The 25,718-nt window shown below is 41.4% G+C and overlaps 1 protein-coding gene across 1 annotated transcript in view; it reads right to left on the bottom strand.

The window, feature by feature from the left end:
* The window catches only part of LOC146203107 (uncharacterized), a 239,886-nt gene that overhangs the window by 154,257 nt on the left and 59,911 nt on the right, over positions 1–25,718 (bottom strand). Inside the window, exons 16-22 of the mRNA XM_084588528.1 lie at positions 23,729–23,926; positions 20,036–20,134; positions 18,089–18,272; positions 17,239–17,379; positions 14,783–14,912; positions 9,336–9,413; positions 4,906–4,926 (exon numbers count right to left, since the gene is read on the bottom strand). Coding sequence (XP_084444654.1) covers positions 4,906–4,926; positions 9,336–9,413; positions 14,783–14,912; positions 17,239–17,379; positions 18,089–18,272; positions 20,036–20,134; positions 23,729–23,926 — 851 coding nt within the window. The remainder of the gene's footprint in view (positions 1–4,905; positions 4,927–9,335; positions 9,414–14,782; positions 14,913–17,238; positions 17,380–18,088; positions 18,273–20,035; positions 20,135–23,728; positions 23,927–25,718) is intronic.

The raw sequence follows: 25,718 nt of genomic DNA, 5'->3' as shown, positions 1-25,718 counted from the left end.
TTACTAGTCGAGCGCCCTAAGCACTGAGCCACCACGGCCGGGCAGTTTAAAAGTTTAATGGTGATAAAAAAGTATGGTGGGTAGTACCCAAATGTACAACTGGAAATACAACTCTCCACTGTTAGGCGAGATCCAACTAATGACTCCAAAGGGTTAATACTATAGTCAAGGAATAATAACCACAGGCCCAACAGGTCCAGTGATAGGCTCTCAAGGCTAGTTATATATTTAAAAAAAACGGCCATGCAGTAAAAGATATTTAAAGGACACGGCTAATAAAAGTGCTAAACCGTAGTCACATACAAGCCCTCGCAAACAATGCCTTCCACTGTGGTTCTTGCATGGCCCTTGCATCACTGGCTCTTTATGGTATTGCTGACCTGCACTTTCAATCAACTCTCTTGATGAGTAAAGTATAAGACATAAAGTGCTCTTCTTCCCAAAAGCAAAGCTCCTTTTTTCTCCTGTACAAACAGTTTTTAGTTATTAACTTATTATTGGTAACTTTCCTGTTACCAATAAAACAATAGGCTCTTGGCAACACAGCATCGATAGGTGGCTACAGCAGAGGCCTGGCAAGTAGGTTCTTTTTATTTATTTATTTACTTTATATATATATATCAGCATTCCCAGCCTGCACATCGTACTAGACGCAAGCATACTTTTTCAGCCTATTGTATCATCCTGATGCTATCGAGCTTAATATGTTGACACCAAAACATGTGACATTGTGTCCACATGTAAAAAATACTACCAGAGCTGGGACTAAAGCCAGTGCTGACTTTTTGCTGCAACAACGCTGGCCTTCGAAACTATCCTCCTTTTTTACTAATGTCATCAATTAATTGGGACCGCATTTTAGTCGCCATTTATGCACACTGCTAGCATCACAAGTGCAAAGATGCGAAGTGTAGGCAAATGCCATTAGTTAATACTAGTACTAAATTTAGAATGCATTATTTTTTATGCATACTAGCATAATTGGTAATCACTTGTCATTCCTAACCCAGACTGTAATTTTGGACATGAAAGACTCCAATCTTTTCAGAGAAACTAATTTTGAGTATAAAAAACTTCAACGGTTATTTTCTAACTTTAAGAATTGCACCGAAAGTAATCAGGAACAATTTTACACATGCGAGTCTATAAGCATACAACAGTCACATAATCTAGGCTACCCACCCAATTACGAAGCCCTCAAACTTCCACAACAACGGCCAATAAGGGCTAGTGCCAACTCATCAAAGACGACAGGTGGATCCCATCAGATAGAACAGCAAGAATGCTTGGTATAAGGCACAACAAAACAGCCCAGGAGATGGTAGCAAGCTCGGGACTATGCCCGCTCGGATCTCCACTTTCTGACTGAAGAGCACAGAGTTCAGTGCAAAAACTATCACTGCAGACCTCCGACAAAGATTTTTAAAACAAAAGAGGCAAGCCGTTGCTACCTATTGTAAAAAGATGTGGTTTCATCATATCTGGCCAGAAATGGCGTGGCAAAGCATGGAATGCCATCATTCTAACTCTGTCAAGGGATAAAAAGAAGACAATGCCATCAGCTGCAAAGGTCACAGCGTGGCCTTAAGTATGCTAAGTGTTTGATTTTTGGTTTATTTCCTCAGACCAGAGAAAATCATTATTACGATTCATTATGTCAAAACAGTCTACAAGCTCCATCGAGCATTGGGCAACAGCTTTGATTTGATAATTGAACTAGACGAAAAATTATCCAGCACAGCTCAACAGTGAACAAAATACGCAAAACAGAGCGGGAAGTTCTCCTGCATAAGCCTTACAGCCCTAATATGGCTACCTTGGACATCCATTTAGTTGAAGGTATAGGAGACCACATCCTTGGACCATGCTACGATACACCAGAGGTGATGAGGGCACCAATGTGCCACTGTCTGAGGAAGACTGGTGCAGAGTTCCAGCAGATGGACATTTTTTTCAACTTTCAGAGCAGCAGGAAAGGTGCAGGTTAAGAAATAAAAATTACGTAGAAAAATGAAGGAACACTGAGAAAGGTATATGAAGATAAAACTGCAGATGCATTTCATTTTCTGTGATGCAACCTAATGATATAAAAGAAAAATTGTTGCTCATTACTCTCACTGCAATTCCCAGACAGCCCTGAAACATAATTCATCAAACGCATTTGCTTTTTTGCTATGTATTCCATGAAGTAATTAATGTGCGCCCTTAATGGAGCTACCCTTATTTCTTTCAGCAAGATGCATAAGGGACCGACTGGCAGGTGCCAGAAAAGTAGGCTCAGGGAGCACCTGAACCAACTTAGCTTGCCTTGCTGTCGTGTTCTGACGTACTGCAAACGGTGTGAGCGCCAGGCATTAAATAAAGCCACTATCACGTTTACACACTGATATCAGACTGAAAGGGAACAGGTGAAAGCCCATATGCACAAATAAAAACACCTGCCATGTGCACAAGCTGTCCATTACTTTCTCTGCACATGGCTGATGTATCATTTTTGAAGCTAATAAAAACTGTGGAGACCTGGCTCTATGTTTCTTTTCTTATTATGAAGACTCATGCATGTAGCCTTCTCATGCTCATATATGGTTTTAAATTTTTTTGTTATTATTATTAATTTCTGATTGAAAGAACAAATGTTTTGTGCTGGCTTCGTCAGCTTCCCCAAGTCTTGTCTGAACCATTTTATAGGATAACTAGCCTTGAAGTAAGACCGCAAGGTCTTCCAGTAACATACTGAGCATATTGTGAGGTTTTGAATACTGAAGGGACCATGGTGGGAAAGGACTAAGGCTGGAAAATATACACGAACAATAGTTATTCCATCACTTGTCCCTGCTATGCAAAAATATTTAAGCTAGCTTCACCAAAATCAATGATAACGGTGATCAAAAATAACGCTCTTTCTCTTCCCTCTACACTAATAGACCCCTCAACACACACGAACATGCAAAAAAATAAATGAAAACTGGTCGCGACAGCACCTAATCGTACCCCATCCCACCCACATCACTTGGGTGTTTCCAAGGAGAGGGCGCAAACAGATGGACCAGTTTATGTCAATGGGGAGGCGGCGGCTAGCAACGTGCGGCGAGTTATTGCCGTAATCGGTTGCGAGTGGCTGCGAGGAGCAATTTTTAAAAACTACCTGTAAATTCAGAGCGTTTAAATTTGATTTGAATTATACCTGCGAAGACCACCTCTACATGTTTGCTCCAAATTTTAAACCTTGAAACATGCAAGGCATTATAAAGTTACATCTATCACTAAAAATCTTGACAATCAAAAGGAAAGGCCTGAAGAATAAAGGCAATGAAAGCTTTCCTTTAAACAGTAAGCTTTTTTTTTTTTTTTTTAAGCTTATTCAAGCGTGATAATATGCAACATTTAGAAGAATCTACAGATGTAGCATTCAATAAATACAACTACAGGTTCAAAGTGCTCACATCAATTATTTTATCATATTAAGGATGAACACCTCACAGCAATCGATCAGTTTCACTGTTTAACCGAGTTCCGTACCTTATATTTCTGGTATAAATGGCTTCCCATTTCATACTACAATGGCCAATATAATCCCTACATAGCTAAACGGCAAGAAAATCTAAAATTAAAAGTGCTGATACTTTGCAGAAGGAAATTTAAAGGCAGGGTAAAAAAACAGTAACCTCATTCATGGAAAGCGTGTAGAATGCAATCATACAAAACTCTCATAGCTCGCATAATACTTATGCTTCAATCGGAAAAAATATGAAAAATGTAACTTGAAAATACCAGAAAACTACATTTTACTATTATATCACCTCTGTTGACTGCTACAGTGGCAGAGTTTGTATTAAATCCCACCACATTTCCTTAACAATGCACTTCATGAGCCTTTCAACAAGGACTCGATAACTGGAAACTTAGAATTGAGTATGTCTCTCAGGAGCAAAGCATGCCTTCAACAAAAACACAATGTTTTTGCACTCAAAATGAACATGCGCATTGTATAGACAAGTATCGTGTCATATGAACATGAATAAGCAGGAGTTAGTTTGTTAATACACAGTTGGCAAAACACTGAACACTCAACCTTTCAAGCTGAATTTACTTAGCAATATTTACTTTTAATATGTTACTAAAATCACGTCACAAAACAACGTAAATTACAGCAGAACATTTTAGCATTAAAAGGCCTTGTTCCCACTTGGCTCCAGTATGCACAAAATTTCAAGAGGAATAGTAGCGCCAAGCTGACCCTCTTGTAAATTTAGTAAAAGCAAGTTTTACCGTGCACATGTTGAGTCTCCTCTTTGCAGCCTACGGATCATTCTGGCTACCCAAGTGAAATACCCTTACATTCAGCTACTGCTTTAAATGACACAAGTAGGGAAAACTCTAATAAGAGAAAATGACAGAAATTCAACCATCTTTGCAGTTAGCATAGTTACAAACTTATTAAAAATTGTTTTAAAAATTTAGGTGAATCTACAGTCCAAGGACTGTAAGGAAACTAACTGATGGTAATAGAAGTCATGTCAGTAGACCTCGAGTAACGATACTGATAATTGCTGGCCCAAAAGTAGAAAAACAAAAGAAAGGGATCCATTAGATTTACAACAGAGTAGACAAGCAAACACCCGGTTATGACGATCAAGTGCGCATGGCCCAATTTTGTGATCTCCCAGGGCAGTTTTGCGGCCACTCGTCCATCGGCTGATCTAAAAGGTTCTGCTGCAACCTGCCTACTACACACAAAGCCACCACAGCATACTCAGCAGTGCCAGCCACACAGTTGGCGTGGAGCACGTGATAGCTCAGGGTGTGTAAACATAGAACGGCCGACGTGGGACACATTAAAGCAACAACACCATCGGGTGGTTCCATCAATGTTGGTGAGGGCAGCAGGGTCAGAGGGCCACTTACGTCTTCCACTTTAGCTTGCTACTTTGGTTCCGAAGGAATCGTGCAGCAGAGGGGGGAGAGAACAGCCACAAAAAGGGGGAGAGGAGGAAAAAGATTACCAGGTTAGGCACATCAAGAGACAACAGCCAGAAAAGCGTAAACAGCCAGCCATTAGTAGTCCACAACACACATGCAACCGCCTGCCTCAATAGCACGCACAATTTGCCTTCCCAAAGCGAACGATTCTTCTTTGCCTCCAATCCTGAAGCAGCTTGCGTTGGCATGGTGCTTCCTTCACACAGCCAGGGAGCCAAAATACCTATACACGAAGTCCTGCGACTATCCAGTATGCATGCGCAGTTCGGTTAATACACACAACTCAATATACCAATTTACCAAGCGCAGTCAACTTGACACATTTTTCAATGCATTACCCAATGAGGGATTTCCACACAGCAGGTTCAATTAACTCAAGAACCTCCCAAGTACACATGTAGTTAGCTGCCCATCACACAGCAGAATGTCAATAGCTCAAGTTCTCTGCCCACCCAGGCTTGTTAGTGGACTGCATAAACAGTTCCTACGCAGAGTGCCAAATTCCTAGTAAATAAAACATCCCGATAACTAATTTCACACCTAAAAAATTTAAGAACTTCGCATATTTCACCTCTGTCGCTAAAGTGAAGAGCAAAATTTTTGCCCATGCTGTCATATTGCAGATACAGGGATGCTGCACAGTGAAATGCCACCAGCCTACCATGCTGCTAAAAGACTGCAATAGGCCAAATCACCACAGTGTAGATAGCCGTCATTGTAAAAGCTAAGATTGCCAACAGTGGCATACATTAGGAATCAAACGCAGGTATCCCCACCTGGAAACTGTTCTTGCATGTGTCCACCCATTAAGGCACACATTCGTGCATACACAGCAGCAATGCAGCTTCGCACTCACGCACATATTAACTTCAAATGGCATCGACATGTTTTTGTGCTGTGCCTCACCAAGAGTAAGACCTCCAGAGTTGAATTAGACAATTCTGCTGTAAATGCTGTACTGTCACACGAATAGGCAATAAAATACTCTAGCAGATATCATCTGACACAGCCAATGTGAATGCAACGTCAAATGAAACATGTAATTAATATGTGGCAAAAGATGCTTCTAGATAACATGAATGAATAGAATGCCACACACTTAAGATGCTAAACCCAAGCCTACGAAAACGCATTTAGTATCGAAAACGTCACGACAATAAACAACCAAAGAAGCAATATTTACTTCTTTACGCGATAGCGTTAAAGGCCCCGTTCACCGAAAATCCAGCATCGACATTGCAAACAAAAAACGAGCACAGCGCTGGCAGGCGGCAGCTGGCAGCTGACATGACCGTGTACTGACTGGACGCAGGGTGGCCTGATGTTACATTTGGCAGGACCTGCCAAATCGGGTCTCTCCTTTCGTACGAGAGGGTGATATCAGAATCAGCCTGCCAGGACCCTTGCATTCACGCTACCCCTAGGCCACACAGGCACGTTCATACGGGTTGGTTAAAGCGAGGCTTTATACGTGGGCTGGTAGCCTACGCTCTGGCGTAATGCCCTTAAAGGTGGAGCTTAAGTGTCCCCCATAATCGTTTTCTTTTTTTTTCCTCTGATACCAAATTAAAATGTACAAATTACTACTTACTCCTTGGTTTACAACTTCGTTCATTATGAAAGGGTAATAAAAGTGACCAACATTGAGCATTCTGTCCACCCCTTCTTTGTAAGTTTACATGAGTATAGTAAGTTAATTATTTAGCTTCTCATCCCCCATATAGGCACTCAAATAAATTTCTAAAACCCTTTCATTACCCTTCATTAAATGTTCTATGCCATTCTTATTGGTAACTGCTGGGAGAATGACAACATAACATAAGAAAATGTGGCTCCTCTGCTATCAGAAAACATGCACTAATGCATTCTCCTTTAAACACAATAAACCTTTCTCTGTTCTTTAAAGCATCAATGTTCCATTGTATTAGTTAAGCAATTGACTATGCAGTGCCACCCCTTGTCACAAGTAGCAGTGCTTAAAGATTATTGTTATGATGCATAGAGGGACTGATAAGACTTCAAGGACTGCAGAGTAGATTAGGGCTGCACACATCTGATGGTTCGTAATTATAACCATCATGCGGGAATAATACACAAGCATCTGAATATCCAAAATTTTCGCCAAGATGTAAAAGGAGTTTGCACGGAAGAAGCAGATAAACCTTAGGACAAGGGCACAAGTAGATCGCAACAAAGGCACTCATTAGCAGACTTTAATATTCTCGGTGTACTACATTTTGTCTCGCATTCATGAACTTCACGCTAACTAATGATATGCCACCTTGCCACTAGTCTAAGGCAACAAAGGCAAGAAGGCGAGTGCTCCCAAAACTTTAAAGCTGTTTCTTGTGCTGTGCCTGGGTTATTCCCATGGCAACAGATGTTTTGTATGAAAAAAAAAAAAAAAAGGGGGTAGAGGAAGGAGGGGGGGGGGACAAAGTCCACAAAAGTATGCAACCGTGAAATGTGGAGAGGTACAGATAAAACCACAGTACTAATATGGGAGCCATATTGAATTTCCTGGCCTGTTACGTAGTCAAGTGTAAGTTAGTAATGAACAAAAATGGCTACAGCTTGGATGTGCCCTAAGATTATTCAGAGTAACTTCCCTGTACTAATATCTGCGATGCAAGAGGCAAATACCCCAACTGGTACAAATTTTCATTTCTTGTCAAATTGTATGAGTCATTCCCTCCAGAAAACTGCCAATTAAAGCAAAGATAATCTGTCAAATTTCTAGTATGCACTGTTGGATATGATGCTGATGAGTTCTAATAAGCACATGACTATAATAAAAATAAGTGGTAAAAGCAGAGGTAAATTTAGGGGTAAGAAGGGGTGGCAAAGAAGGTTGTCACTCCTACCCAAGCAAGAAATTTTTCACAGAAAAAACCGCATTGGCCACCATTCTTCCCAATGTGAGAATAGGACTGCTGTGTGCGCACTGTGTGTGCTGCGCTGTATGTGCTGCGCTTTGATAATGACAATGTGCCATTATCAGACACACAATAACATAGATTTACACAAGAATGACACATATTACCTAAGAATGGAAACTGAGCACCTTCATAATGATATTGCATTCACGGGCATGCAACATGCATTAAAGCATTAAAATGTTAAGCATTAGACGACCAGCCTTTATTACAGCCAATGCAACAATCCATTCCCGCATGCTTCCCTCACAGCCAGAGGCAAAAATTTCAGAACAGCTTCGGCGAATGCAAGCATGCCTAGGTCAGTGTTATCATATTGCTGCACCATAACCGAAATGGAAAGACAGAAACTGAGAGAACTTGAAGCACTGTACATTTACATACTTCGAATGAATTATAAATGCAGCTAAGGCAGATGCGAATAAGCATGACAGGAGATAAACAACAAAAATCAAGAGACTGACACTGCCTTCGAGAAACAAACGTGAAGTATCAGACATCCCCCGTTTCCAGTTAGGAGTCCTGAAAGACATCTGCAATATCAACACTGTGCAATTATTAGCAAATGACAAGTTGAAAACAACATGAACAGTACCGTATGCCAATTCCCCTTTACCTTTGTTGCCTTACTTCACCGTGTGTAAAAATCTATGGCATTATAATGCAGCGATGCCAGACAAAGTAAGAAAGCACACTCACGAAAAGTGACCTAAAGAAATAAAGTGATACAACATGCAAGCGAGAAAAGGTAAAATCCACTATCAGTTTCTAAAGAAACCAGCACTGCAAGGTAAGATGCAGTCAAGGATGTCCCAAAGGCAGCAATCAAATAAAAAAAAATAAAAAACACCTGATACATCAGATTCAAAATAACTGAACAGGGCATTTGGAATAAAGTGACCAGAAGCTGCACCCACAAAAAAAAAAAAAGAGAGAGAGAGAGAGATCGCTGCTATACATCACACTGGCCATGGGCTTGCTACTAATACTATTTAATAATTCGAAATGCTGAGCTTATTAACAAACAGATGGCACTTACCAGGTGGGAAAAAAGAATGACTTCAAATTAAAGAATAACAAAAAGCTTTAAACGGTGCTTGAAACATGAATCGTGTTTTCAATGACATTATCTTTTTCTGACATACACAATTCAAGAAAGGCTGCCAGCATGCATTCTATATTACGGCTAATAGTAATGACAGCTTTATAGGCACACACATAAGCTTCCCAATACTTTTATCGAAGACCACATGAATGGTTTGAAAATAACAAATAACAATGCTCACTAAACTGGCCAAGTTTTAACAATGGCCAAAGAAGCCACTGATGGTATCTCGTGCAAAACACAGGTGTGGGGAGGGGCAAACGCTGACATGGGGGTAGGAAGATAGAAGCAAATAAAAGCCGGGAGGTGCACACCTTTCGCGCCACATGCGTTTTGCGGGCGACAGGACGTAGGCAGAGGAACAGGAATCGCCGTCCCAACTAAGCAGGGAGCTAGATGTGTGCAGAGAAAACAAAAGAGGGGGAAAGAAAGCAAAAACCAAGAGAGAACACAACACAAAAAAAGTGATGAGTGTCGCAACGCACAGCACAAACAGGCTTCAAGCCAAGAAAAAAAACAAAACAACGCACTCCCACAGTCACCCGTGAGAATTGCAACGCAACCCTGAGCTGCATGACGTTACAGAAGTGCCCCCAACTAGGTGGACTAAAAAAGGAAGTGCACCTGATTTACAGAAACGTTATAGACATATGCACAAGCTTTCTACTGTTCAATGAATTTTGTTCGAAACTACAAGTGCCCAGTGATGCCAACATTCCCCTTGAATTACAACAAGCAGTCTTACTACTTAACAAGAAAGCATGTCCCTATGTTTCATATCAAAGACAGCATTAAATCATCTTGGACATAATTAGGCTTGTGCAGAACTCCCTTACGAGTAACATCTTCCTCACGAATTGACACAATGCAGACTGAGAACAGCTGACTGTGAGGGTGCATTGTCCTGCCTTTCAAAGCTAAGAAAACAGAAGTGCTAGTAGCCGAGTCAAAGCTCTTACCACATGATGCCATACGTTCTGAACTGTAGCATTCATAAAGAGATGACTAATTCTATCCACTGGAAATGAGTGATCCATGAGCCAATAGCAAAGTGGCAATGTTCTTTCCCTGCTCTTAACGCTAGCCAAGTCCATTTCTCAAACTGCACATTAGAAATGCACAGTGCTTTTACCCACTAACCAATTTACTAAATTTTATTCCTTTCTACATTAAATTCAGTGACACTGATGTTTTCTTCATCCTTTGTATTTGCCGATACAGGGAACAATCCAAAATACGCCCAGCCCCACATACACAAAATGAATGTACGAAAGTTAAGAACTTGTTTTAACTGTAATAACTGAATACAGTCGAACCCGGATATATCGAGCCCGGATATATCAAATCTTGGTTATATCGAATTCACGAAATATCCTCTTGAAAATCCCATGTAAAAGTATAGGAAAGCCGCGTCATATCAAACTCAATTTCACCGGTTGTTCGATATACTGAACTCCGCACCACACACTGGAAAGTGTGCCTTCCCCAAAGACGACCGCATCACCCTCGGCCATTTGCCACATGACGTTTTCAAGCCACGCGCGGAAGGAATGAGAGGAGACAGTTCAGCTGACGGCTGGTCTAGGGCAGCGTGGCGCCCATTCCCCAAAGGCGCGCGCATCTGTGGTTATCGTTTTCCACGCACCAGCACGTGACATTTGCAAGCCATCTGCATGAATGAACCAGAGAGAACCGGTGGGAACGTGAGGAGAAAAACGCGATAAAGCGAAGCGCAAGGGTGTGCCCATTCTTTTGCGAGCTATCTCTCTCCTTCCTCTCTCCCGGCCTTCGTTTGCAGTAGCACGCGCTACGCATGCGCCAAGCCAGCTCAGCCCGTTTTCAGACAGAACGTCGGACGCTTTCTCCAGCATGTGTTGCGAACCCTCTGCGCGGTGGCTGACGTGGCTATGGTGCCTGCGGACGTTAAGAAGTAGCAGATCTCTCTCTTTTTTTTTTTTTTTTTTGCGAGTCGTTCATTCTTATTACTGTGCTGCACGCACGGCGTAGCGCTAGATATGGCAGCTGCTGACGTTGAGAAGCAACAGGTTTTGGTTTTTATTTTTGTTTTTTTGTTTGTTTTTTTTGCGGGAATCATTTATCCTTGCATGTATGAATCAACGAAAGCATGCGGTCAGCTGCGATCATGACACTGGCTTTTAGCGCTTTTCGCTTCAAACAGCATTTGCAGCTATCACACTTTCCAATGATTTTGAGACAGTGGACTATGCCCGCCCCAAGCACGGCGGGATAAATCTATCCAGGCTTGTGCAATCAAGCCATCACGGGCACTCCTGCAAAGTTCGCTCCCCGCCGCCCCAGGAACTATCAAAAGATAAACATGCCGTGACTGAGAAACCTTATTTTGAACTACCGCGGTGACTCGAGCGGTGAGAGGGACGCAGTTCCAACAAGTTGGAAAGTTCTCGCTCTGTCACTGCTGCTCGTCGCTGAGATCACTCCATCGCTTGCATGTGAGCGAGCTGGCCTTAACGCTTTTATTCCCCAAATTCTCGGGTACAAAAACGAAGGGTGGGTTCATTATGTGAGTGGGCTGATTGTGCAACAAATACGATATCGTTTTTTCGCATCGTAAGTGCCGTCACAAGCTGATTTTTGTGTATTGAATTATTGATATATCGAACTATTTCACGATCCCCTTCGAGTTTGATATATCCGGGTTCGACTGTATCAAGAAAGAGAAGAGAGTTTGAACATAACAATCTTAAGAAAATTGTCTGCCTGCACACAATTCCCAGTAGAATTCATACTGCAAATGAAAGCCTGTCTACATGGATACTTAACCATCTTATCATCCTTGACTCAATCACAGTAGCATGGACTTAAGTTCAAGACATGAAACAGAGAGAAATGAATATGATATTAACACTCCAATAAGAAAAATAGTCTACCTAATCCAAGGGACCAAAGAGAGCCCTCAATAAGGCATCCCATTAGAACTTAGAACTTAAGAGCCAGCGAAATTAGGTCAGATGTACTGGTATACCAAATACCAACTCCACTTCACATAATACATACGTGGGGACCACAGTATGCTGAAGACTCGACATAGCAATGCATACCAATGTTTCAATTTTCATATTTCTGAATGCTACAGCACAGAATAATGACACTGCTTTTTATTTTTTTTAAACTAAGCTTTATATAAGCTTGAGGCAGAAAACAGGCAACACTTATACTAGCAGTTACAGTGAAGAGCAATAAGCACTCATCCAGTATGTTAAAATATTTTGGCACTACAAGCTTCAGGTTGCACATCAATAAATAAATCACTAGTCAGCAATGGTAGCAATAGTGAAGCCAGAAGTAGGAAGCACACACACTGTACGAGATATAGAGAAACAATGCATATGAGCATCATCAGAAGGCAAGTGAGATTTAAAAAATATACATAAGAACAACATGCACTAGCACTCTCGTATTTCTCGCAAGGTAAGAAACTGATGCCAGAGAAATTAGCCTGCCTTTGGTAATCTATGAACGTGACAAGCAGTACTAATCAAGACATACATACGTCTTCCTCTCAATGAGAGCTAAGGTTTAGATATACACACTACTGCATTTAACCACTATGGAACAGAAATACTACTACGCCGTTCAGGGTCAAGAGGTGCACTCAGGATCCTAATTTTTTTCCGTGACTGATGATTATCCATTAGAATTTATAATTATCTCGTAATTATTGGAATAACTTTGAAAGCTGCAGTCATAAAGTTGTTAAAAATTAATAAGCATACCAAACAGTGCGACCTCTGGAAAAGTAGTCTTATTCTGAATGCTATTTCGATGGAGCAAATTAGGTGTGCTAAATCCTCCTAAAGGTGATCAACACTGCAACCATGTGTGGTTGCAGTGTTGATAGTAATTGCTGATAGTAACTGCTGCTTCACCAAAATAAGTGGGTCAAGGCTGCTGCCAGCACACATGCACTAACAGAAGCGGGAATTTTAAAGCAGGCGCTCGTGCCACAGGCATTTTGATTACCATGTGTACTCTTTAGTTCATTATATACGGCATGTTTACATGCTCTGCATTTAGCCAAAACAAAAAAAAAAATGCAACTTAAAGCTTCCTGCTAAGCTCTACAAAGTTGTAACTTAAACGGTTTATTGAAAATGCCCAACCTACTACATTAGTCATTTAAAGTTTAAGAATTCTCCTAAGAGTGCCAGGTAACTGCCAAGAAAATAGTTAAGTTCTGTGATTGCAAAAACTTACACCTCCTTCTAAAAACCTTGATCTAAGTAATGTAAACACCCCATGTATGCCACATCTTGGCCATCCAGGTAAACTTTTTTTTTTTAAATGTTGGCACTATCATGGTGACTATCAAGCTACAATTAAAATTAGATTACTATCTTATCAATGAAATACTGGATAGCCAAAATATCCAGTATAGTACAAAATAAATTTATTTTTAAACTTAATTTTTATTATTAACAAGGTTTAACTATACACGAAAGAGTAAGTTATGTTACCACTGAAGGCACTTAGACAAAAATGCCAAACCAAGAGGAATATTTAAAGGGAGTTCTAGAAAAGCATACATGCAACAATCTACTTCTATGCTAGTGCCGATTCTTTCCAGCTTGCGTCATGATCCAAAAATATTACAGCAACAGTAACAATAACAGCCTTGAAGAGAAAGATGCTAAAACTATGGCAGTACTGGTCAGCTACATATGTAATTATTAGCTGAAATTCAGAAAGCAGTTTTTGGAGTTAACAATGCTGGTGTATTAATCAACGAGGTAAAAGGTAATCTGCAAGTGTAAAAATTGGTTTGGCATGGCAAAGAAAGTGTACTGCACAGGGCACTGTTTATTAATTTAAAGCATCCAACTAAACAAATTAAATACATCTCAATGTTACAAAGGCTAGGCTCCAAGTACGACCTAGCTTCACATTTGTGTTAAGTGAAACTGTACTAGCAAAAGAAAAGAATTAATGACAATAATGTACGAAAGACACTAGATGCCTATAAGAAAAAAAAAAAAAGACAGTGATTGCTGAGTGAATAGTCTCATGCTTAATCCCTAAACATCAGAAGCTGGAAACGTAACTGTTAAATCCTATTTGTCACTTTATTCATTAAAGAGGGAAATAATATATACCACAGGCTATGAAGGCAACAAAGGCATCAATTTGTAGCTGATGCATTCATAAGTTTAAGGTGGCGACCCAATCAGCTCCAGCCCCATGCAACTAAATCAAACTTTATTGAGGCGTGTTCAAATACCTGGCTTACATCATGTCTTTGTATATGGTTTGGAAATCTGTGTACAACCCTTTGCAAATACATTAAAATACCACATTGAATGAAAATACGAAACTTGGTCAGTGGCAAACGTCTTGCGGTATTTTACACCACAAAGACGCAATTAAGAGTGCAGCGGAGAGCTTATTATAAAATATTGAAATGACAGACCTAAGACTACAGATCTGTGCATTAGGGGCATGCAAGATCATTTTTTCTGTGGCTGCTTTTCACATGAAAGTACTATTTTACTAAAAGTTGCATTTAATTTGTATACGGTAAACTCAAGCAAAGTGCCAATTTCACAACTACTAATATAAATAAACTAATTTATCAGACAGCCAGAACAATGCCCACTGGGTGCAAAAATAAAAGTGCATAACCTGCACATAACAAATGTTGCTGTATACAAGCACGCTTGATAGAAAAAAAAAAAAAGAGAGACAAGACTTACAAGACTGCAGAGGAACCTACACCTACACCTACCCAGCATGAATTGGCGTTCGCGACAGATCCACATTGTCTGGTGCATAATTGCCAACAAAAACTGCTTCTGTTGTGTGGGCCTGTGTTGGTGACAGGCGCTCTTCTTCCTGCGTCAGAGGTGCTGGGTGGCCTGCAACACAGAGCGCCTCTGTTTCACAACTCGGCACAGCACTGGGGTAGCTCTACCAGATGATTATACACGAATGGAACCACACTTGTTACGTTGTGCTCTTACTGAGCAGCTAAAGATGCGAGAGGCGTGCATATGTTTTCAGGAGGAATGACTCCCAGACGATTCAAGACGTTTTCAAGACGTTTTTCAAGACGCCACCATCTATGAGCACTGCACATCCATCATAAAATATCACCTATGCACTGGCAAATAGCATCACCAGAGAAGGAACTCTCCAGATGCTTCAGGTCAATATGCTGGAATCCACAGACGTAACAACACATTCTTGTTGTGATTGTATGCTGTTTAGAAGTCAGAAACCATAATCTAAGCCTAAAATTCTCCAAGACTGATGACACAATTTTAACGTCCAAGAGCATTTAGGAGGCCATAAATGTAAGCTGCACATAGAAGATGCAACAAAACAGCCTCCACCAGGTAAGAATATTATGCTCACCTCAGAATGTTTTCCAGTTCTGGTCTTCCTAATTTTACAAAACAGTAAAACTTTGTTGATATGTTTTTCTCTTTTTTTTTCCATTCCGGAATAAAAAAACACATCATCTGGGAAAACTTATTATCCAAACTGCATAATTTTTTAAAATGTAACCGTTGAATGAAGTATACAAAGAAATTTATTGACATTTTCACTTCATAAAGATCTCAATTAGGATTCCCTTTACTGTAAAGTCACTGGGATCAGAAAAAATCTTTACTATATCAGGGTCTTTACTATATCAGCTGTCGGTGATCACGTGGTCCCGAAGTTGCTGTCTTGTAATTAAATGCTTACTTACTGAACACATCTTATCGCTTTATGAAAAAAAAAAACATTCTAAAATACCTTCCATCTCTCTCTTATTGTCGGTTCGTGACACTTTTTCAGTTATATGATTTTGTTTATGTCTTGTGGAAGTACAAGGATGAGGGCAACGAATACAACCAAGTTTGATTTCATGTGAAACTTTAAGCCTTGTATGAATTCGGCATCATCTTCTGCTGTTCCTGTCTTTTTAAAAGGCAACAAATGATAAATGCATATGGCAGTCAGGCACTGCAAAGCTGCACACGACGCACTTCCAGTTCTTGCCACCACTGCCTCGTGCTTCACGCTGCACAGTACTGTGAATATTCGGCTGTTTCTTCCATTCTCTATTTCTCGCTGCACTTTTATTCTCTTTACTTTCTGAACGGACCGTGCCGCTTTCTTTCAATGTTTGTAGATAGCTTTATTTTTTTCCCTAAGCACTGCGTGCTTTTCCTCACAGCTCCAAAGCCTATGTGAAGTTGGCTTCTCCTGAGTGCTTCTAAGCCTAGTGGTAAAGCCATTAAAAAAAAAAAACAGCGTTTTTTTTTTTTTTCTTTCGAAAAAAAAAAAATTGCCCCGTGATCCTATCTAGCACGCGTGCGGCGATGTCATTTCGTGGGAAATCGTCACCGCGGCCAGATGCACTTTACTATAACCGATTTTTACAATAAATGTCTTTACTATATAAAAGGGGAAAAATGTACAGTCTATGGAAGATGAACTGGAACTTGAGTTTCACTTAACTATACCAGAGTTTTTACTATATCCGAGTCTACTATAGCAGGGTTCTACTGTATAGCATAGCGTATGAACCACTCCTTTTAGTTGTGGCACAATTCAGTTTGCACTTGCATTGTGCTTAGTGAGGAAGAGAATTCATAGCCCATCCAATTCCGCCAACAGCAATGAAATCGCTTCTTCGTTGTTTCCGAATGCTTCGCCCCCTTCAAGCATATGAACTGAAAAATCGTATGAACCGGGAACATGTCAACAAGGTTCTGCTGTACTTTGAGACCAAACTGCAAGGGGTTAAGAGCAAGTGAGGGAGTCTCCACTGACCAGTACACACAAGTTCCCCTCAACACAAGGTGGTATCACACCGCCCTGTTGGAACATGGGACACACTGTAGTTGACCTGTTCTTTACATGAAGAGTAAAATAAAATGAGGTTCCAAACAAAAAATAAAAGAAACCTCCTCAAAGCTACAAACATACAATTACTGTCAACACATGTGAAAAACAGCCCTAACAATAAGAAGTCAGCAAGTCTCTGTAAGGGAGCAAGACTAATGTGCCTTACTATGATTTGACATACCATGCGACACCTATCAGCATGTGACTACACTGACTGCATGCCTGCCAGGTACTGAAGCAGCTTTACATTCCACAAAGTTCCCTCCTTTTTATATGGCAGGTGTAGTATAAAAGCAGACAGGCAGCATCTTTTCATAGCCATCATGACTGTGTGGCTCTTACCCGGCTCCCGTGTGATGTGGATAGATTCAGTGATGCGTTCATCTCTTGTGACATCAATTGGCAAGGAGTCATCACCAAGAGACTTCATTTCGTCAGCTGTCAAGTACCGGAAAGACTGGTCGCCCAGCATGTTGTCTTCCGCTAGAATTTAAAATGGAAAAAATAAAATTGATAAACTGATATGCTTGCTTTACTAGACTATGTTTGAAAAACAGCTCATTCTCACTGCAAACACATCTAGCTTCCTTTTTTTTCTTTTTCGTCTCTGTACTCGCACTATGCAAGTCTAAAAGACCATCCAAAAATCAAGACTATCTATGGTTCCTCAGATTTTCCCCTCGTATCCCAGAAGATGAAGGCATAAAATGTCACAGTCACTCAAGTCTTTAAATGGTTAACAGTACAAAAACGTGATCCCTAAATAGAAATACATAATAAAAGCAACTGGGCAGGTGAAGCAGCAGAGTTAAACGCTAAATAATCTGTTGCTGTTGCTGCTTTCACTGCCCAAAGGTACAAATGCTCACAAGGCGCCGAGTTTCTCGGCACCTTCTCCTATTCGGTTCTTCCATTCATATTCAAAAATTTCAATATTCACACATCTCTAATAGGAAGTAATGATTTCTTTAAATACTGAGGCTAAAGTGCAAGGAAAACGAACCACTATGTTTATCCCAAAAATCTGTTAAGCTTCAAAGCTATTTGATCAATAGTATCACTAAGCAAATAATGTCCTAGCCCTAAGAAGAAGCTGTTTTCATGCTAATAAAAATTAAGAAATCACTATCCTATGCATGAATTGCTAAACCAAATAAAGGAAAGAATATATACTACAGTTCACTGTGCTTACCAGCTTCATCTTCAGAGTCACTCATAAAAGTTTCGTGCATTGTTTCTGGTGCAACCACTCTGTACTTCTCTTCGGTCACAGTTGTTGTGGTAGTGGTAACAATGGTTTCTGTTACCACCTTTAACGTCTCCACCACTGATATGTAACCTAAACGCTGGGCTATGGCCAATGCAGTCTGCCCTTGCTGTAAAAAAAGAAAAAGGCATTTGATAAGCAGAGCGCAAGATTTATTAGAATTATACTGACTGCTAAAGCTGCAATGCGCATTAAAAATTGGTCTGCTTCCAAACCTCAGCATCTGCAAAAGGCTAAAGAGAAGTAGTCTCAACAAGTGTAGTCCAATCTCCCTTGCTCCTTTACCAGACTACTATTATGAAGAATGGTTCCAACTGAAATGAAATTTATGAAAAGCAGGGAAGAAGATATTTTCGACCCTCCGGTCGAAAATATCTTCTTCCCTGCTGACTCTGAGACTTCGCCCCCAGAACACAAGGCCGCAAAATGTTTTTGAAAAGAGTAACTAATAACGCAGTTACAGCCACCGCAATCACCCAACTCTGTCGTGTTTCTCTCCTCCCGTTCCCTCGCAAAGGTTTTTCACTCTCCTGGCTGGTCGTCTAGCCTCCGCAAGACAAATTCCCCTTCCTCCTCCGCATTTGGCAGGAGGTAGGGCATGGCACTCTGCATGTGCAGGAAAAAAAAAAAAAGAAAAGGGGGGCAAGGGAACGCGTGCCGCTGGATTCAGTCCAGCCGTGGCAAGGGAAAAGCGCACAGCTAATGGTAGACACCCATTCTTCACCCTCAGACAGCGGGACGGACTATTGGACGTCGTTTTCAACTAAGACGTCATAGTTGCGGCTCGACGGGCCAGCGCAGAGAACGGGGAAGCTGGCTTCCCGAAGGAGAACATGAGAAAGCTTTGATTTGTATTTTTGTTGCTTCGCGGCGCGCGTGTCACTGTAGCATTTTGCACAGACTATCTCCGGTACCTGATCGAAACACTGGGCTTCTTTGGTTAAAAGGTCCTTCCCTAGACAGTGGCCCTTTAAGAGCATCTAAAAATAAATTATGTAATTCAAATTTTACTATAGCATGTATAGCTTAGTCCCTTAAGACTGTTTTTTGGGTGCTTAAAGCCCCTCCCTACATCCATGTGCCAAACCAATCCTTTCCTTTACTCGCGTGAATTTGGGACTAATAATAGTCTAACTGCTTACCGCAGACTGCTTCACTGTACAGCCAGACTCTATTAAATGAACCTGGTCACACCTTGAGAGGCCACGTGTCTGCCATTCCACTTTTTTTCTTTTTAAGCATACTTGGCAGGAAGAGAGTCAATACACACAACATTGCTCGGCTCCTTTTTAAAGCCATCAGGGTCCCCCAAGAATGAAAAGGTTGAGAACCTATGAGCCAGAATCATGGCACTTTTATTCCACCAAACTACTCTCCCTTAAATGAAGCATACTATGGTGGCATTACAGTATTTGTGATCAAACTGATAATGTTCATTCTTGCCAAATATATAAAGCCTAAATTATTAGAAACTGGAAAAATAAGCTCCCCTGACTGGTTTTTGATTAAAGTGCTATCAAGAATTAAAGCTACTTTTCCTTTCTGCTTAAGACTAGATAATAGCATGACAGCAGGTCTGGGACCCAGTTTCCTGCTAAAATACCAGTTTATTGCAAGTTGATGAACTGATGATGTGATGTACCTGCTGCCAATACGGTACCGATATCACAGCAGCTTCAGCGAGCAAACGGTTAAGGATTGAGCCGAGTCCCTTAGAAAATGAGCCTGGCAAGACATAAGTAAATCTGTCCAGCTGATCTTAAGCTCAACGAAGTAGAAACGACAGGCATCCTTTTCAATCTCTCACACGATAATCAATGCCATCCAAAGAAGTTTCAGAAGAAGTTAAACGAGAATGAAAAGTAGACTTACGTTGGTAACAGCATTTGGTGCTGCTCTGTGCTCGAGCAACAAGTTGATGATTAGCGTGTGTCCTTGTTGAGCAGCTTGGTGCAGGGGTGTGTACCCATGCTGAATTAGAAAAAAAAAAAAACAGTAGTCACTCAAGAGTTAAAAAAAAAAACAATTTGGCCAAATAAGGAGGGAATATTCAGTTAAGCAAACAGGGCAGAATTTTTTTTCGGCTCAAGGTAGCAAAAGGAAACCTATCAAAGCGTACAGTCACGGAGAGAGTGTTTCTTCTTCCTTATTTTTTTTTTTATTAAGGGGGGACACGGGTCTTGCGGACCAAAAAATCGCGAAAAAGTCACTTTTTAGAAAATGTGATTTGCGAAATCAGTAGCTCTTTATCTACCTATCTGCTAAGTTTTTCATCTCTAGGGTCGGTATTTTAGTCACAATGCCAATTTATATAATCGATGTCGCCCAAATTTGGGCCGAAAACGACCCCCGAAACAACCATTTTCCGCGAGGCGTAGCTCCCATTTTGTGCGCGGCACCGTAGCCATCTTGGTCTCATTCGAAAGAGCCGCCTTTCGTCTTCAAATTGCTGCCTCTGCTGTTTACATTCGCCCATTGGTCGCATAAAATATAGCAAAAAAGAAAACGTGGCATTTGCAATCCCATTGGCTTTCGGGGTGCACGTGACGATAAGGCGTCCCCGCATTGGTGGAGCTGGCTGACGGCGTCTGCTCGGCGCGCCCGAGCCGCGGGGAGACGGCGGAGATGTGACTCCGGCCGCGCTTGGTTCCGAACCGCGAGGTGCGTTCATGGTAAGAATTTGTGAAAAAAGTGAAAAAAATAGTTGAATAATCATGTCAAGTGATGCCCTGCCCCGGCTGTGCGCGCTCAGGCCGACGGAAATCGTGCGCCGAACGATCGTGTGTACGAGCCTGAAGTAGGCCTAGCGTGTTCCCCAGCACGGGGGACTGCTACTGCCAGCGGTCGCACCTGCCGCGACAGTGATAACGCAGGCCGCAGATGAGCAGAAAGATAAGCTCAAAACAGGAAAAGCTTGAACTCGCGCCAACTCCAGCAACGAAGCGGTAGACGGATTGTGTTCGTAACGATGACGGCAGCGCGGCGGACAGTCCGCTTGGCGATGCGGAGTTCACGATCGTCAGATCTAAACAGTTTGCCGAGATTGGCGAAGCGTAAAACATACGGCGGCGATATTGGCATTTAAAAAAGTGAACGGGGATAAGGAATCGCCGTCAAACTCATTCTCCAATGCGTAAACTACGGGACACGTCGTCTTCGTAGAGCTCGCCGCGCGTTTGCGCCGATCGGACCTCGTTCATAGTCCTTAGGAAATTCACTTGCTTCCAGTGCAATGCAGAGCACTGGGAAGCAGCAAACAGCTCCAAATTACATTTCTTTTCCGCAATAAACGTTCCTCACCGCGGTCTTGATGAGAGGACGTAGCAAAACGAGATACGTAAGAAAAAAAAAAAAACGAAAAAGTGACAACTGAATGTGCTGCAACTGCAAATCAAAATGTAAGAGGCGACACATGGACGTTGGAAAGCAAAGAGACTACATTCCTGGAGGTTTATAGCCATTTTAAATTGTAAACGTGTACATTGCACCAGTGAATGTCTGAGAGCAGAGAGGAAGCGTGCTTCCTCTGCAGCTTTTCAGAGTGCAGCAAAACGAAAGCAGAAGGGCAAACCCAATGCAGATTACTGTCCAGGAGCCTTCTAGGCCACAGTGGCCTGCATTTCTACAGTTCTTGTTTGATTAAATTAGTGTTTGACATTGCAATTCGTTTTTTCCATTTTTCTCAAAATGAAAATTTTGCCTACCCTTCTATTTTGCGGGTGACATTGTGGCTCTCCTACTCGTTAGATTGTAATGATTTTTTTTTTACTGGCTCGTGAGTGTTAAAGGAACACAATAAAGCTATTATACAAGGTCTCAACTGCATGAAAAATTTTTAAACATAAGAAGATGTAGAAAGGGGGTGGTTGCACTTGTGAAGCTGAAACTTAAAACTTCCACAACTTTGGCTTGTAGTAAGGCAGGAGCACAAAACCTGTTTTATTGTGTTCCTTAGACATTCAGGAACAGATCCATGTGCATTTTAGCAATTTCCCTTCAGTAAATATTTTTACAAGCTTCCCGCAAGTCTGGAACAGCAACATTGCTGTAACTACTCAGCAAATTTATGTAGAAGAAAACTAACAACATATTTGAAACCAGCACAAGAATTTACATAAACCCTGCAAATTTCATACTGACAGGACAAATATTAAGAAAATTTTGCTCAAGACCCATGTCCCCCCTTAAGAATAGATGTAAAGCTTTTGAATGCAGACACAGACAGTGCACCAAAAAAAAAAAAAAAAAAAAGTTTACACGCTGACATATCAACTTCCTCAACCAAAGAATATATAAATGTCGACTTTAAGTCCACACTAATCCTAACTCCATGCAGAAAAACAGCAGTAGAAGCCAATCTCCATCTCCCAAACTGTAGCCAAGTCGACTAGGGCTAATGTACCTAGCCAGTTTTCTGGGATTGCCCGAAAAATCAGTGATGTTACCATTGTTTACGGAATCGTCTGCTAGCAGCCACACGCTCCTTGCTTTTTTTGTAGAATGTCAGGAATAAAATTATTTCAACCATATGAATTCTCTTGAAGTTTAGAATCTGGTAATGAATGAACTTGTGCTAATGCCCCAACTCCACATCCGCTGAAGCAATCTAGAATGTCAAGTGCCGCAATTCTAGAAGCAATGCATCCACACGAGTCTTTGAGATGAATCACGATACTGGCGCCTGATGAAAGCAATATTATACCACATTTGCTCAAATATAATGCGAATTTCTTTCTTGAATTATACCCGCTTCAGAGAGTATGTCGCGCTACATTAGGGACTGAAGTACAGAAGTAAAAGTTCCTTTATTGCTGTTCTTTGTGTAAGATAACCAGAGTGGGCTCACCCACTATGCTTGAGATACAAGAAAGTAAACACCTCGACAAGCCTTGCCACTGAAGCGAAGCACATGGCTTCTGTGTGAAAGCCTGCACGCGTCAATGCATGGGAGCCCTCCCGCAGCAAGTGATGATAAAAGCAAAAGTAAAGGCGCTAGTAAAATTGCTTTCAGTAGCAATGCAGACCGACAATTTCTGTCTTGGACAAGTGTTTAAAAGAAAACAATGACAGAGTGTGTAACATGACAGGTATATCTGTCAAGAACAGAACAAAAGTGTGGTACAGGCTTCTTTCATCACATGAAAAACCTTTTGCCAAAATGTTGGCTCCTGCACAACCGGAATGATACCTGCTTCCTTTCTGTTCATTTATCATACTTCTAGTGCACCTAACAACATTTTTTTTTTCTTTCTTTTATATTTCTGATGCAACTTTTTATTTCTTGCTGCTATTAAATTGCATTCAGAGTATGTTAATGAATCCCAGTTGTGTTCAGCTAATGAAGTCCACTGTAGTACAACGTAGTCACTTACTCTATAATGTGAGACTAAATAAATTCCAGAAAACAGAGCCATCACAAATAGATTTGACTGTGTACTCAAGCAGCTAAAGACTGAAATTATTGAGAACAGTTCTCCTAACATAAGCACCACTGCTAACGGCAAGTGAAAAAAAAATTTAATCAAACAGCCTAAGGACTTGAGACAAGTGTGAAAGGCTACTCACAGATGTAGTGGCATTCACGTTGGCGCCCTGACGCAGCAGGAATCGAATCATGTTGGTCTGTCCAAAATGGCACGCCACGTGCAGTGGAGTGTAGCCAGCCTTGGTGGTTGGGTCGAGGGAGGCACCGTGCTTAGCCAGAATAGTTGCCACTTCCACCCTGTCCTCTTGAGCGCACAGGTGCATGGGTGTCAGCCCATTCTGAAAGATGTATAGCAGGGTGCCAAAAGGTCAGTGCCTTAGATCACGCAATTTGTTCACGCTGCCTTTACCATTCTTCAAGGGTAAGCATGCAATCTTTGATGCTTCCTGGGCCGCTGATACACACTTTTCAATAATTACAAACATTAATTTGACACATGCATCAGGATCGAAAGGTCCCGTTGGATTCGATTCCCATCTCGAATGTGCTGCCCAAATTGGCAGCTTAATTACTGTACCGTAAGGCGTAGAGTATGTTATCAAATCAGCTGTTAACAGTTCAAGCAAATATCAAGAAAAAATTGCCTCAATTTTTTTTACATATGGAGCACAAAATCGAAACTATTCTTTGTGTGCGTAAATGATCTCCTGCCCTATTCACCTCCAGTGTCTCTCATAGCCGGAGTCGCTTTGGGATGTTAAGCCCTATAAACCAACCAGCCATTCACCACCCCTTTTAATCTCTGCCAATCTTCCGCAGAAGCAACTCTTGAATACTTTCACTGAAACACAATAGATGCAGTAACTGCCATGTAAGCCAATTATTATGCATACATTGAGTGTCAGTATAACTAGCAAAGTTTAAATTATTTTAAGCAACAGCTGTAAAGCTACAAATATAGAATTCACTAGTTTTTAAACTAATCAAAATTGTGGCGTCCTTGCATGAAGGAAAGCTGTAGCCAACAAATTACCATGTCCTTAAAGAAAAAATTTATCTTCCACTTAGATAGCATCAACTCTGAAATGAGCGCTCAAAAGCTTTTCAGGTGCTTTCAGCTAGTTATGTTTTGATTTGGTTTATGGTGTTTAACGTCCCAAAGTGACTCGGCTATGCGAGACGCCGTAGTGGAGGGCTCCAGAAATTTTGAACACCTGGGTTCTTTAATGTGCACTGACATTGCACAGCACACCGGCCCCCTGCTTTTCGCCTCCATCGAAAAGCGGGTGCCGCAGCCAGGATTCGATCCCGCATCCTTGGGCACAGCAGTTGAGTGCCCCAACCACTGCACAACTACGACGGGGCTCTTAAACATAGTTTTGTTTTATAATCTATAGTCTTTCAGTATGCTCACAAAAAAAAAAAATAATAGTACTACATACTTGACTTTGGGCTACAGTTAACTTAAAATCACTTCCTCTAAATTTAACAGCCCTTTACTTAAGGAAAAACATCCAGCAAAAAACAATTTTATGTGGAATGCATCTCAACAAAAGTAAGCTCGGTTGTTACAGTTCATCTGAATGACGCACACTCTAGAGGTTTAGTGTCAGTGAAAAACTGCCATGCCTTCTAGCAGTCATGCCACAAACTGCCAAGCAAGCAACCTGTTGAGTGGCACCAACTGGGCTACTGTTGCTCTGCTGCTCGCAGACACGAGAGGCAGGGAAGGAGAAACAAGAGGAGACAAGAAAAGATTGGATATGCGTCACAATAGCCATGCGTGCTGCAGCAACGACTAGGTGCAAGCCGCTGTACGCAACGCTGCAGCAGTGGCAGAATCATTCGAATGACGTCAGTGCATTGCATACGACGAGGAAGAGAAATGACACAGATACAGCGCTGCGTCTGTGTCTCCTCTCGTCCTTATCATATGCGCTGCACCGATAATGCCTAACCAACATGCTCAAGCGTCTACCTTGTCTGCATTCTAATGAATCTATACAGTCATGTAGAGCATGCACTCTTGCGCAAGTTCCTGTTTATGGAAAGTGCTAAGCTGCTGCTCCCATTTTCTAATGACTGTCAATGCATGACATCACTGACATTTACGTTGCCAACTACGCCTCC

The sequence above is a fragment of the Amblyomma maculatum genome, chromosome 1 (assembly GCF_055883805.1).
Source record: "Amblyomma maculatum isolate TAMU_Amacu chromosome 1, ASM5588380v1, whole genome shotgun sequence".
NCBI lineage: Eukaryota > Metazoa > Arthropoda > Arachnida > Ixodida > Ixodidae > Amblyomma > Amblyomma maculatum.
This window is presented reverse-complemented; position numbering and strand designations above follow the sequence as displayed.